Source organism: Pinus tabuliformis, chromosome 7 (genome assembly GCF_031772625.1).
Source record: "Pinus tabuliformis cultivar Carrire ecotype Pingquan chromosome 7, CPIR1, whole genome shotgun sequence".
In the NCBI taxonomy this organism is placed as follows: Eukaryota; Viridiplantae; Streptophyta; class Pinopsida; order Pinales; family Pinaceae; genus Pinus; species Pinus tabuliformis.
This window is the reverse complement of record NC_142293.1, coordinates 368,522,178-368,538,183: the sequence shown is the minus strand read 5'-3', so window position 1 is coordinate 368,538,183 and position 16,006 is coordinate 368,522,178. Positions and strand designations below refer to the sequence as shown.

At 38.0% G+C, this 16,006-nt stretch overlaps 2 protein-coding genes across 2 annotated transcripts; both read left to right on the top strand.

Annotated features, from left to right (window-relative positions):
- Positions 1-7,466: 7,466 nt before the first annotated feature.
- On the top strand, positions 7,467-13,195 carry LOC149247501 (uncharacterized). Its single transcript, XM_089458245.1, has 2 exons — positions 7,467-7,813; positions 12,881-13,195. Exons 1-2 carry the CDS (start codon positions 7,638-7,640, stop codon positions 13,143-13,145), a joined length of 441 nt encoding a protein of 146 aa, XP_089314371.1. The 5' UTR covers positions 7,467-7,637; the 3' UTR covers positions 13,146-13,195.
- Positions 8,074-10,017, top strand: LOC149247502 (ran-binding protein 1 homolog c-like). The gene is made up of 6 exons (XM_089457543.1): positions 8,074-8,106; positions 8,233-8,295; positions 8,625-8,655; positions 8,787-8,793; positions 8,937-9,088; positions 9,246-10,017. Exons 1-6 carry the CDS (start codon positions 8,074-8,076, stop codon positions 9,386-9,388), a joined length of 429 nt encoding a protein of 142 aa, XP_089313669.1. The 3' UTR covers positions 9,389-10,017.
- Positions 13,196-16,006: the final 2,811 nt, after the last annotated feature.

Here is a 16,006-nt window from a genome sequence, read left to right as displayed (position 1 = left end):
TATTGCAGGGAAACCAGGAAAGATAATCAGCTCTAATGGCATGACAAAGCTTCTAAAAAAGGAGCAAAGAGGTGTAATTGCACAATTATGTTCGCTAGATGTTTCCACATTGGAATCATCTATTTCTCCAGATCTCCAAAAAGTCCTGGACAATCATTCCAAGGTATTTGAGACTCCCAAAGGTCTCCCACCTATGCGTGATCATGATCATGCTATTCATCTGATTCCAGGAAGTGTTCCTCCAAACATCAGGCCGTACAGATATCCCTATGTCCAAAAAAGTGAAATTGAACGTATGGTTGCAGAAATGCTAGAGGCTGGTATAATTCAACCGAGTCAAAGTTCTTTCTCAGCTCCAGTAGTATTGGTGCACAAGAAGGATGGATCATGGCGCATGTGTCCAGATTATAGGGAGCTCAACAAGCTCACTATTAAAGATAAGTTCCCCATTCCTGTCATTGATGAATTACTGGATGAATTGCATGGATCAATTTACTTCACCAAGTTGGATCTTCGTTCGGGATATCATCAAATCAGAATGAAGATTGAAGACATTCCGAAAACAACATTTAGAACTCATGAGGGTCATTATGAATTTTTGGTCATGCCTTTTGGCCTTACCAATGCACCTTCAACATTTCAAGGTTTGATGAATTCAATTTTCAAACCATTCCTTAGAAAATTTGTGTTAGTATTTTTTGATGATATACTAATCTACAGCAAGTCTTGGAAGGATCATGTTGAACATGTTGACAGGGTGCTACAACTATTGGAGGAGAAACAATTATATGCAAAAAGATCCAAATGTTTCTTTGGAGTCCAGGAGGTGGAATATTTGGGTCATATTGTATCTCATGAAGGAGTTAAGGTAGACCCTAGCAAAATTAAAGCCATTAAGGAATGGAAAATCCCCACATCCATAAAGCATCTGCGAGGATTTCTTGGGTTGACAGGGTATTATCGCAAGTTTGTTAAGAATTATGGGAGAATAGCAGCACCTCTAACAACATTATTGAAGAAAGATTCATTTTCATGGACTCCGGAAGCAACAAAGGCCTTTGAACATCTTAAAGAGGCAATGTGCCAAGCACCGGTCTTAGCTACACCGGACTTCACAAAAACCTTTATTGTGGAATGTGATGCTTCAGGAAATGGAATTGGTGCTGTTCTAATGCAAGATGAAAGACCCATTGCTTTTGAAAGTCGTCCAATCAAGGGAAAGTTTTTAAGCAAAGCTATTTATGAGAAGGAAATGTTGGCAATACTCCATGCACTTAAGAAATGGCGACCCTACCTAATGGGAAGACACTTCAAGGTAAAAACGGATCATGATAGCCTTAAATACTTTTTAGAACAAAGATTATCCTCTGAAGAGCAACAAAAGTGGGTCACAAAGATGTTGGGTTATGACTTTGAAATCATCTACAAAAAAGGGAAGCAAAATGTGGTGGCAGATGCACTCTCAAGAAAGGATGAGGATGTGGAAGCATTGTTGTGTGCCATTTCTATTATCCAACCAGATTGGATAAACGAAGCAAGGGAGGAATGGAAGAATGACGAAGAAGTGTGGGCACTTATTCGAAAGCTACAACAAGATTCCAGTACTTCTGATACATTTAGCTGGAAAAATGATTCGTTATGGTACAAAGATCGCTTATACCTCTGTAAGAATTCCCAGCTAAAACAAAAGATTCTTATGGAATTGCACACTTCTCCCTTAGGAGGGCACTCAGGATTTTTAAAAACTTACCACAGGGTTAAGAAGGAATTTTTTTGGGATGGCCTTAAATCAGATATTCAAAAGTTTGTGGCGGAATGTTTGGTTTGCCAAAAAATAAAGTTGAAACAATTAAGACACCGGGTCTATTACAACCTTTATCCATTCCAAGCCAACGTTGGGAGGAGGTTTCAATGGATTTTATCACAGGTTTACCCAAGTCTGAGGGAAAGAGTGTCATCATGGTGGTAGTTGACAGACTTACCAAGTATGCACACTTTTGTGCATTATCACATCCATTTAAAGCCAGTACAGTTTCTACTGCATTTATGGAAACAGTTCAAAAGCTACATGGAAACCCAAAGATTATTGTAAGTGACAGAGATCCCATTTTCACTGGAAATTTTTGGACAGAATTATTTTCTTGTCTTGGTACTCAGTTAGCTCATAGCTCATCTTATCATCCTCAATCTGATGGGCAAACTGAGATAGTAAACAAATGTTTGGAAGGATATCTTCGTTGCTTTGTATCTGATAAACAGACACAATGGGTCAAATGGTTGCCTCTGGCTGAATGGTGGTATAACACTTCCTTCCATACAGCAACAAAAATGACCCCATTTATGGCACTTTATGGGTATCAACCACCATCCATCACATCATATTTAAGAGAAAATTCTAAGGTTCAGGCAGTGGAACATCACATCGAACATCAACAACAAGTCCTCCAACTCTTAAAGGATAACCTCGTGTTGGCACAAAATAGAATGAAACAACAGGCAGATCAACATCGCAGTGAAAGAAGTTTTGATGTAGGTGATTGGGTATTCCTACGGCTACAACCATATAAGCAAATGTCCCTAAAGCAAGCTAAGAAGGATAATAAATTATCACCAAAGTATTATGGTCCGTACAAGGTGTTGCAAAAGATTGGTACTATGGCATACAAATTGGAGCTTCCTGCAGCTTCTCGATTGCACCCAGTTTTCCATGTTTCATGTTTAAAGAAGGTTATAGGTGACAAGCTCCCAATTCAAACAATATTGCCAGAACTTGACGAGGAAGGAAAAATTATATTGGAACCGGAAGCAGTCACAGAAACAAGAACTCGACAGCTACGAAATCGATCAATTTCAGAGTATCTTATCAAGTGGAAGAACTTATCCGCTGAAGATTCCACATGGGAGGATGAGAATTTTATGCAGAAGTATCCAGAACTACTCAAGCGTTGAGGACAACACTTTTTTGAAGGAGAGGGGCATGTTGGGTCCCTATAATACTAGTGATTACCCCATTACTATTGTAGTTATACCCCTTATTTATATTGTTGTGCCCCTATTACCCCCATATTGTTATTTATGTGCCCCATAGAATCCCTCTATTGTTATTTTTGTGGCTTTATATTATTATTGTTAGGTCGGCTGGATTATATTGTGACTCCTTAGACTCCTATATATAGAAAGGAGGTTTTGTCATTTGTATCATCCAAGAATTGTTCATTTATGTAATGTAAAGGAGGTTGCACCCTCGAAGAGGCTGAATTCTAAGGCGTGGATTTATCTTTTTTATCTTTTCTGGAGCTGGTTTCATAACAAGTTAGGTATGATGTGTAATATAAAAAGTAAATACATTATTAATAAATTAATCACTTGGAAAAGCGAGACACCAAGAGATGAGATTCTTGCCAAATCACATTGGTGAATGGGAAAGGATAATTCTTTCATGGTAAAGCTTCTCGATTTAATTCTAGATAAGTTGGATGGATTGGAGATAAATATCCATTGAGAAAAACATAAAAGTTGTGCGGGAGAGAAAGGCAATCTTCTATGGGGAAAATCCTCATGGGAGAGAAAGGTGAGCTTTTATGAGATAAGCCTACGCAAATGGATAAAAAGATCCATAAAAGCGAGACACCGCTAATGGAAACCATATCCTTCCATATGCTAAGGTCAATGGTGAAGTGGGTCTAATCTCTTGCTATGGAACTTCATGCATGGGCAAGGAATCAATATCTACCTACTATGCCAAGGGGACTATTAGAAGGGTACTAAATAGGACTAAAGACTATTGGCTATTGGAATGGCTAAGTTATACTAGATCTAGATCTTTATCTCGGTAGAGAAGAGAGTAAAGAAGTGAAACGTAGAGATGCGAGTATCATATGTCTAGACGAGTATAATATGTATAGAGCTCGAAGAGAATGAAATTCTCTGAGAGCTAGCCATGGCTCAAAGAGCCTCTTTTTAGTTGTTGAATTTAATGTCGATTGCTTTCTCCTTTCCCTTATTTCCTCTCTCTTATTCTTTTTTCTTTTCTCCTTTCTCTTATTCCCCTATCCTTTCCCCCCTCTCCCTACCCGTACCCCACCCTCGCCCGGACGGCCCTCAAGCGTGCCTTCCCCTATCCTCGCCCTATGATCGCTTACCGCTTATCTTTTTTCTTGAACTCGTACCTTTGATGGCTCCTCTGGAGAGCGTTCCGTTCTCCTGCGGTGCCGCCCCTTACCTCTTTCAGAGTAAGATAGACTTCTTTCTTCAAACAAGTAACAATTGTTCGAAAAAAAAGAACAACCAACAACACCCAAAGTACTCATACCGACTTTCTCTCCTACCGAACCGAAGCAAAGCATAGGTAACCGACTTTCTTTCTCTCGATACGGCAACCGAAGCGAAGCGTAGGTAACCGACTTTCTTTCTCTCCTACCAAAGGTAACTACCAAAGGTAGGCATTCATCTACCGAAGGGAGGACGACAGGTAACTGACTTTCTTTCTCTCGATATGAAAACACAACTACCAAAGGTAGGCATTCTTTCTGGCATCTTTCCAACTCTTGCTCTTACCTCTCTTTCCAAAGGAAGGAAGGGGGGTGTGGGGGGAAGGAAGGATCAGCTTCCTTCCCACCGCCAATGAAGGAAGGGGGTTGTAAGGAAAATATTATTAGTGCCAAATGAAAATTTATGTTAGGGATGCTTTCACATAGTTAGTTTTGTAATTATTATAAACATCACATACATAACAACCACAAATAAAAAAAGTATGTAATATATAAGAACAAAACTAATGAAGTTGTTAGTACTAAAATGAGGCATATACTATCACATGTAATCTTAGATATACTTAGTGTGAAACACCATGACATCAATGTCTGAGCAATTTGTAAATGTGCAACAAGGGCTCAATAGGGGGCTAATATTTATTTGATAGTCACGTTCTTGGCTTTGTTGCTTCATTTGAAGGAAGGAGGACACTATTGAATTATTTCAATTACATGGTTCACACCTTCCAAGTATTAGTTAACTTGCCTAAAAAGGTTCCTAACACAAGTGATCAATGCAAATATCACCCATAGGCTACTTTTGTTCACAAAACTTAACTCTCCCACTTTATTTTTGTAAAGACCCACTAATTCAAGTGTAGCCATGGTAGTTGATGCACAACCTCATGTGCACCAAAAAACATCCCATAACCAACCTCCTCGAACCAAGCTTACCCTTCCACTCCTAACACCAAAATGTGCAACACTTATCATAGGGTCCAAGGGGTATTGTCCTTGGTGGCCTCTCATCACTATTGATAACTAGGGTTGAAATGTCACACCCCATGCTTGTGAAACATCTACATCATTTGGCACATTGAATTCCATCCATCCGCACCAAGTTCTAATATGCATGCATGCTTATCCTATATCTGCTTATATTTAGGAATGCCAACCATGACATAACCATTACAATATCTTTCTTCTTATTCTTCTTCTTCTTATTACTATAGAAAAAAAGGACCCTTTTGTTATTCACGAGGAAGAAAAAAAGCACAAACATTGACAAAAAGATTGTAACTTCTGTCATTACAATGGGTTGCCAGAAGACAAGGCATCACGACCCAGAAGAAGAGAAAAAGAAGTTGTTGTAAAACCAGGGTTTTACACTTTTTTTTTCTTCTGCAAATTATAAGACTGACTAGAAATGACAATAGCATGCAACCAAAAATTGTAGAAAGTGTATTATACAACCACGAAGAGGGCCCTACTATGAGAAAAATGAAGACAGTGACTAGAAATGACATTAGCCTGTAACAAAAAATTCTCGAAAGTGTATTATACAACCATGAAGAGGCCCCTGTCAAGAGAAAAAGAAAGACATTGTATTTGAGGCTAATTGAAAGCTGAATGTAGACTCACTTGAAATTTATAGTAAGCTAGTTGATAACTAATTGAAAATTTGACTTAAAGCTGATCCATATTAGTATATGGGCATCGAATGAGAACTTTGAACTGGGTTGCCAACTAATTCATCATAATATATGTAACCTGTCTCCAGACAAATAATTCCTTTTTAGAGAGAATCTACAGTTGTATTTAGCTCCCTATGGATGTGATGGAAATTGATTTCCTAGAAGTGGTTCTTTAACGCAACAATTTTGCTTTTCCAGGAGGATAAACTTATAACTTCCAACTATGCTTTACTGTCATTTTCTTTTGGCTCCATTACAATATTTGTATGTCAACAACATGGCACACTACAACCAAGAAGATGAACAATTACATCATTAAGAGTTACAAAACCATCTTGCCATCGAATAACCAACATTAATTAAACAACCATTTAACAACATAATAGCAATTACACTATATATATATATATATATATATATATATATATATATATATATATATATATATATATATATATCACATTACACGTATAAATACCGCATTTCAATAGAAGTTAGATGAATTGCGCTAGTCCCAAAGTTTTGCTTTGACTTGATTTAAATTCTTCTTCACTTTGTGATTTTTGTGTTATCCACTAGCATAGACCCATCTTAAATATAGATATAATATGAGCGGAGAGGGATCCAATTTCTTCATTGGCAATTATTTTTTATGAGCAAACATTATTTAAATGTTTTGTATTTTTTTTTTTTTTTTTTTTTTTTTTTAATTTATTTTGGCCGACACTAGCAAAATTTCAACTTTGATGATGGACAAACATCGCTGTAACCATACTAGGCTGTAGAGTGAGCTTGGCATATTCATATTATTTTCATCCTCAACATTGAGGATTGTGTAAAGCTCAGTGGAAGATGCCCCTTGGAATGATGGACAAACATGGCTGTAACCATACTAGGCTGTAGAGTGAGCTTGGCATATTCATATTATTTTCATCCTCAACATCGAGGATTGTGTAAAGCTCAGTGGAAGATGCCCCTTAGAATAGTTTTGATGCCCCCAAAATGACTTCCATTCTCAACCCCTCCCCATGACATTTGAACTTAAGACCTCGTAACAACTAAACCCCATACAAACCAACTACCCTACAACTTATCATGGATCAACCACAACAATACTTATTATAATAATTTAAAACCAATATTTCTAATTACTTTTCCATATTTATCTCATTTACAAACCCCTCAACCCCATCCCATTATTATTACAATAAACACAATAATATATCACTGAGGAAAGAGTTCAAAATTGCGAAAACAAAAAACGCACAACAACCTCTGGTCCCAACATGACAACATGAATGAAGTAGGCCTCTCATGTTGGAGATGATTTAGGGGTTATTCCATGGCCTTCTCTCCCTTTGAAACCCCCCAACCATCCCTGTAATAATTTATTATATTATCTTTAACGATGCTACTTTTACTCTCAATCTTTAACAGCTACCGGCCTTCCCTCTTCAAAACCCTTATATAGAATGTTTTCTCTCCATCGACCTCAAAAACCCGTATATAGAGTGTTTTCTCTCCGTCGACCTCTTTGCCCTTTGCCTTCGAAGCATTTTTGCACAGTTAAATCCTTTGTCCAAAATCCTCAGGGTTTCGCATTCGTGTCTGATATTGGGCGAGTTTCTGGCATATTTTGGATCCATCGATTTCATTCGAGCCCTCCCTCTGTGCACTATATGGTATTGGGATGGCTGGAACTCAGGAGGATCCTGTTCTTACACAGGAAGTAGATGACGATTCGAGAGAGAACGAGGATGATGCCGGAAAGGAAGAGGACACTGGATCTCAGGTTGCACCCATTGTTAAGCTTGAGGAGGTTACTGTCACCACGGGCGAAGAAGAGGAGGATGTCCTTCTTGACATGTAAATTTCTTAATCCATGGCTATTTCATGATTTTGTTTTCTCAGTTGAAAGTTGTTTTCATGGCCTCTTCGGTGGCCCTTTTCCTGTGCACATAAATGGGACCTTGACTATAAGGAAGATGCATTTGGGCAGTTATTTACTTCTAATTTTTCTCCTTTTTAGTAAGATCTGTTTTTATCGGGTTCTCGATGTTTTGTTCGCCTGTTGATGATGATCGGATTTGTCATTTCAATGGGGTGCTGAAGAAACTCTATGGTAGATGCATTTAGCGGGCTATGGTTTGTTTTATCGGGTAATTAGGGTTTTGCTTTTCTGTGTATTTTGTGAGTTTCTTGTTGTTTTGATGTTCCATTGATATTTTGATCAGCATTTTTTGATCTCATTATGGTCTGTAATAATTGTTTTCCTATGTTGATAGGCTGCCGATGAAGATTTTTTCGGGGATGCATTTGATGGTTTATTTGTTATCATTGGGGGTTTTGTATTTTGACGAGTCTTTTTATATTTTGTTGAACTATAGGCCATCCTTTTTTCAATGTCTTTGAAGAATCTATGATGGTTTCTCTGTTATTCTGGTTTAGTGGGGGGTGTGATGGTCATTTGTTATTGTTAAGCATACGGGGTTTCGTATTTTTTGGTTTTTGGATTAGCCATTGAATACTGAATTGGGCCTATTTGATAATCTGTCTTTTGGTTATTGGCATTAGGGTGATTTGTCTTTTTATGTTGTGAGGTGGTATGATTCAGGCGTATGTCTGTTTTGGTCTTCTATCAACTGTTTTCGTTGACTTTCTATGATGTTTTGAACAGGCTGTTGATCATTTCTGTACTTTATGGGGATGTATGGGATGAGCATTCTTTTGTTATTAAATAGTTGATGATTTGTATTCTTACATGTTTGATGTTATTATTGAGCTTTTTTGTGGGATCCTTTTCGGTAATGTTAAGGAATATCTCTTGTGTTTTTAATAGGTCGTTGGTAATTTATCTTTGAATGCATTTGATATGGTGGGATATTGCAGACGTTACTTCTAATGGATGCCATGGGCTCTTAAAATGATCCTAATGCAGTTTCATTGTTTATTAATATTCCCATTCTTTTTTATATGTTTGACCCTGCAGGAAGGCGAATCTATACAGGTTTGACAAGGATGGGAATCAATGGAAGGAGCGTGGTGTAGGAACAGTAAAGTTTCTTAAGCACAAGGATACTACAAAGGTTCGGCTGGTCATGAGGCAATCCAAGACATTGAAAATATGTGCAAACCATTTAAGTATGTAAATTTGTTTGTTTGTTTTTTTTTTGTGTAATTCCCCCCTGAGATTGTAATAGCTTATCTTACGTCCAAGTTTTAAGAGGCTTTCTGTGCCGAGAATTTGTGTTGATCCTTATTATCTGGATTATATTGTTTTTTTTTTTTTGCCTTGCAGTTCATTCCCCAATGTCACTTCAGGAGCACGCAGGTAGTGATAAAACTTGGGTCTGGCATGCAACTGATTTCTCAGATGGGGAACTGAAGGAAGAACTCTTCTGCATTCGTCTTGGCTCTGTAGACAGTGAGCACTGTTCTTAGACTCTTCTAATCCTTGTTATGATCTTTTCTTTCTGTCTTGTATTTTTCTTTGATAAAATCAATGTTTGAGTACCTATATTCTTGGATCATTTCATTGAAGGGTTGATTTTGCATATGTTCTTAGGATGCTTTTGTGCAGATTATAGTGGGTTGGTAAGGGATCCCCCTCCCCAAACACCCTATCAGCATAGTTAAGACTTGAGTTTAGGGTGGCTTTAATTATCTCTGGTAATAGCAAATGATACGGAGGATTGTGCATAACCCACCCCCTTTTTGATTCCAATAAGCAGAGGTGGTCACTATGGTAATCCGATTTCAATTTGTAGTTAGAAAATGGGGTCACAACTTTCCATATTTTTTGTTTTGTTTTGTCTTTTTACATCAAACAATAGTATATTTATTAGAACCATAGTCAACTAAACAAACAGGAAACAATTTATTTGACAGGTGGAAGAAGTGATAGGCTTAGAGCAATTGAATTGTAGGCCATGCTTCTTGACAAATTGATGAACAAATGTCTCCTTACTTGAGATTTAGGTTGGCACCATGGCACCATCCTGTCCATCATTATACACTAATCTTGTCATTATCTTCTTCACTGTGAATGACTGGCCTGTTCCCTGCAAATAGATCTGGGCATAGAGGAGCCAATCCAAGAACAGTAATCTCTAGCACAAGACAATATTAATGATCTAAATACCTAATCCTGAAGCTTGAGTTTGATTTTTCTCTACTGGTTCTGAATCTCTGATTGAGAATCTCCCACTCGTCATTACCAAACCTTCTCCTTCATCATTGGCATCAGCTGCACTGCTGAGGTACTTTGGTTGGTTGTCATTGGACTTGAGAGCTTGAAGTTTCAAATGATTATAGTAACAGACAGCCAGAAAAGCCAGTCCACACCCACTCAAGTTTATGACTGTAACCTTTTCATTTATTACAGACAAAGATTATGTTATGAGCAGCCATTCCTTGACAAGACCAGCAACATTCATAGTCAAGGCTGAAGTCTTTCCTATCAGAAGAAACACTGCAAGATTAAGAGCCAAGGCACAAGCAGAAATGTCATGTAATCCAAATCAAAGGAAGAGGCCCTGATTATCAGAAATGGGTATTCTACTAAGGCCCAGGGGGTGCTGAGAAAAACAAGGCAACAAGGAGCAACAAAGATGTGACGGGATTCAACTTAATCCCTTTTGATGTTCGTGGAATTTGTATGAGAACCAATTGGGTAGTCTCACATGCAACTGCACTTAACTAGAGAATCACCTCCCATGCATTCATCTTGGCCTCCCCATAAGCTGAAATAGTAACTCCAATGGATATGGCCAACATATTGGCCTCGGGCTCACCTTTATAAGCTTCTTTCTTCAGGGAAACCACAATCAAATACACAGCAATGGGAATTAGAGCTTTCAGCATTTGAAATAATGATACTGAGAGGAAAACATAGGCAGAATTTGAAAACCAAAGACCCAAAGAATACACTTATCAATACTATGGGTTCAACGAGCTTGAAGACTCTTACAATAGCAACAACCAGTGTTGAGTAGAAGCCCATGTGAATCATGGTGGGACTGATCACACTAAAGTTGTCAAGCAATGGCAACTCCAATGGATATGGCTAACATATTGGCCATGGCCTCACCTTTATAAGATTCTTTCTTCAGGGGAACTGCAATCAAATGCATATCAAATGGGCACAAGAGCTTTCAACATTTGAAATATCGATACTTTGAGAGACATGCACCAAGGGCTGCATCATTTAGGATTTGTACTCATTTTAGGTGTCATATTCAAGGGGAAGTTGTTATGCTTTCCACCACTTCATAGATTGTTAGAGTGATGAAACAAAAGAGGCTCCCTCTTGAGGCTAGATTATGTCATTCATATCAGCTGTGTTGTTGATGTCCTAGCTCAGCCAGGTCTTGCCAAAACTCTGTTGAGGTTCAAAATTTATTATAAACTGAAATGTCTTCACAAGAATTGACCTCATAGAATGCCATAATCACAAGATATGCCATACATGGCTGTGATTATGGCTCGCAAGACCCTTAGACATTGAGCAATGAGGCTTGCAACATCACTTATGATTATGCACTCTACAATTCTGTGACCAGCTGAATGTCAAGCAATTGAACCGCGATTTAAATCCTATTTTGTCAGCAATAAGTACTATACTTTGTCTTTATTTAGTGTAGAGAACCAAGCACTTATTCTGCTCATCTATAGAAGGGACAATGGTTGTTTGCCTGTGAGGTATAAGGAAATCCTATCAGATGTTTTGTATTTTCGTATGGAATTGAATCATACTCCTGCACACTGTAACATTCATATATATCAACCTGTAGAGGCTTTAATAACACCTGGTATTTTGGTTAGTGATTTTATTGGACCTCATGTGCATATCCTACATGCACAGGATGGACTATTCATATGTTACAGGGTATTATTCTTATTATTTAGGGTGCACATCTTCAGGTGCTCAAGAATGATTACTAGAACAGTCAGTTAATTCTGCAATTTAAAGGATGAAAAAGGAGGTTATAGGAGTCTAGTTTTGGTTCTCATCCACAATGTCACACTAGTCTGCCTGGGCATGGTTCTCATGGTTTAATAATGACTTGAGGAGTCATAATACCACAGATCACTAAACACGAACAGCTAAGGTAGCCCAAGGACAATAGCCATCTTTACACATTAATTAACAGGTCTTACATTAATTATCCTAGGGGGTTTTAATACTTCCAAATGCTTAAAAAACAATTAGCAGAGCATTCACATTACACATTCCAGCAATCTTTTCTATAAACCAACCAAATGCAGTCAGGAGAGCCCTCCTTTTAAACTATACAACCTTATTGTTAGTATGATCAACCTTATTTTAATATATAGTGTGACAAACCGTATGTGACAGGCAGGTGGAAAAATTTTCTCGCAATTGACTAAGCGACGTCCTGCGAGCCAGACTTGAGACGGAAACCCTCGTCAGAAGTATATGCTTGGCTCTTTTCCAAACAAATGAAGAGTCAATGAGGTTTTGTGTAATCACTTCTGGTATCTTATTGGGTTAACCCACCCCCTTTTTGATTCCAATAAGCAGAGGTGGTCACTATGGTAATCCGATTTCAATTTGTAGTTAGAAAATGGGGTCACAACTTTCCATATTTTTTGTTTTGTTTTGTCTTTTTACATCAAACAATAGTATATTTATTAGAACCATAGTCAACTAAACAAACAGGAAACAATTTATTTGACAGGTGGAAGAAGTGATAGGCTTAGAGCAATTGAATTGTAGGCCATGCTTCTTGACAAATTGATGAACAGATGTAGTTCCTCGTGTAAAGTATCAACTTAAATCATACAATTAAAAAATAATAAATCTATGGTTAGTGTGTCATTTTTAAAACTATTTCCAGATCCCATGGAAGTTTGTAAAGTTTCACCTTCAATCATAGAACGTAATAAAACTATGCTTACTGTGGGTCACAGTGAACCATGCCCAAGTCCCAATGGAAGCTTGTGGGTCAGTTTCATTCAGATGGGGATATCATACCTGATATTCACAGCAATGTGGGTCTCTCCAAACATCTTACGCTATAGCATATACCCTGTCTTCCTCACAGACAGCATGAAATGCAGTTTGCACATTGACATTGTGGCATACAGAGCATATGAAGATGTTTTATTACAATGCAAGAACACTGGTATCATTCACATGGATAATCTGGGCATCCAGCTTTGGTGTGTTGGGTGACATTGGTGTGAACTGGGTAATTCTGTCATCACAAAGACTGGCTCCCTCTATTTTTGTGAAGCTGCTACAGGCCAATCACATTATGAAAGTGAAGCTCTTTGATGCAGATCCCAAGGTCTTGGAGGCTCTGATCGGCTCTGATATTCAAGTCATGGTCGGCATTACTAATGACTTGCTGGAAACTCTCAGTTCGTCTTTTGAAGCTGCTGACATGTGGGTTCGTGACAATGTCGTACGCTATGATTTCAATGGAGGAGTCAATATCAGGTACATCCTTATATTTTGGCTTTCCATTTGTCTGTACCAGCTCTATTTTATTAGTAGTTTTGGAAATCTGATAGTCCACTACACTATAACTAAGAACAGCTCTCTCCAACAGGTACTTACATCTGAGAAGCTCAACGAGTTACTGAAGCTAATAAAATAGTTCATAGAATCTCAAGACCTCAATACAAAGGTCAAAGTTTAAACTAGGTTATTTTCATGCTGTATAAGTTCTTGATTTGAGTGGAAATTTGGGAAACAGAAGTTATTTGGTGATCTGGCTTCTCTGTCATTATATTCCTTAGTTCTTTGAGGTAAATTGTATATATATCCAGCATTCAGATCATGTTGGTCTATTGGCATACAGTACAATGTTTTAACTTTTCACTGAGTTGCAAAACTCTTTGATTTATCCTGGGTTTTCCGAGTTTATGATTTCCCAGTTTTTGCTAATTTTCTCCTGAGCTTTCCGAGTTGATGACCCCTACCGATTTTTGCACCAAACTAATAACTTTCTCTATGATGTAGTTAGAATCCATAGTTTAAGGAGATTATATATCTGCGTCACCCATTGAGACCATGTTGGGCTGTTGGGTGGTGTTACAATTTCAATGATGCTGCTCTATGGCCTAATATCTTCCTTATTTGATGAAATTAATTTGTTACAAGTAGTTGCTGCAGTATATGGCTTTTAACATTTATAGACACAATTTTATTCGGTGCATCTACTGCTACTGGATCATTTTTCCAACCAACAATTAGAAGGTCATCCTTCGCTTATCCCTGTGTTTAGGGGGAGATGTCATGCTAATCTTGAGCTTGCCAAGGCCATGCAGCCCTAGGTTCTCTGATTGTCAGGAACACCCATATTTGTTACATGAGTCCAATCGAAACTTGAATAACGTCATGGGATATGAAATTGGTATCATTGGTTTTTCATCGGTACCATCCGAGCCGCAGTTTGCCAATTTTTGCCAATTTTTTTTGCCGATGTTTCCGAGAAGATATTTTCTGTACCCTCTGCCGATTTTTTGCCGATGCCAATTTTTTCAACACTGTGCTCGATATAGAAGGCATCCTAATTGGTTGATCAAAATATAGGGTGAATGTCATAATCAGACAGATGCTATGGTCAGCCATTTTGAGGTGTTTGTTTTATAGACTTCATTGGTTGAGCACATTGGGTACAATGACTGACAACATATAACGTGTTGATCCAACATTCTGGATCATGTGACTATGAAGGGTTACGACCCAACAGTCTGGACTGACGTACACCAACTAAAGTCTTAGTCACTAGTTGTCGCTTTCTTCTATAACGTATTGAGCTCTCACACTCATACACATACAACTTTCTAATGATTCTCACATAGACAAACTCTAATGCACTCTCGAAACCAGATCACAATGGGCTCATGAAAACTTCGCTTTCATAACAGAACCAAATTCACTTAACTAGGTCTGGCAGCCCAATTGGCACACAGACCTAAATCTTAGCTCTCATAAGCAGCTTTGGTGCCAAGTTCCAACTTAATAATTGCGTGAACAGTAATGCAATTCTAGACTAGTAACCGTGAAAGAATATAAGAAGCGTAAATCAAATATTACATTCCAGTTATAACATCTCAAATGATTAAGCACATTGATATAGTTCATCTCTAACCATAATATAAATTACATAGCAGCATGCAAAATGGGCTCCGGACTGCAATACCTATCATTTAAAAGACAAGGGCTGTCAAACAAGTTGCCAAAGGATGGATTCACCTCCCAGCCGTAGACATTCCTACATGACTGTTACACCCAAGCAGGGCTAATGATATGATAAGGGAGCACAGTTACGGGAGCATACCTCTCTCAGTGTCACAAATTACAAACAGTTTTACAACAGAAATCACCTAGCTGTACCTAACCAGGTTTAGGTATTCTTGTTGGCCTCAACTAACTCATGTGAAAATCAGTATGCTAGCCCAAAACTACCTTTTTGATCCCAACTAAATAAAGGTAAGAGATATGCTAGATCAGGCTTTTGTAAGAGAGCACTTCTACTGGCTCGCAACATCACTTATGATTATGCACTCTACAATTCTGTGACCAGCTGAATGTCAAGCAATTGAACCGCGATTTAAATCCTATTTTGTCAGCAATAAGTACTATACTTTGTCTTTATTTAGTGTAGAGAACCAAGCACTTATTCTGCTCATCTATAGAAGGGACAATGGTTGTTTGCCTATGAGGTATAAGGAAATCCTATCAGATGTTTTGTATTTTCGTATGGAATTGAATCATACTCCTGCACACTGTAACATTCATATATATCAACCTATAGAGGCTTTAATAACACCTGGTATTCTGGTTAGTGATTTTATTGGACCTCATGTGCATATCCTACATGCACAGGATTGACTATTCATATGTTACAGGGTATTATTCTTATTATTTAGGTTGCACATCTTCAGGTGCTCAAGAATGATTACTAGAACAGTCAGTTAATTCTGCAATTTAAAGGATGAAAAAGGAGGTTATAGGAGTCTAGTTTTGGTTCTCATCCACAATGTCACACTAGTCTACCTGGGCATGGTTCTCATGGTTTAATA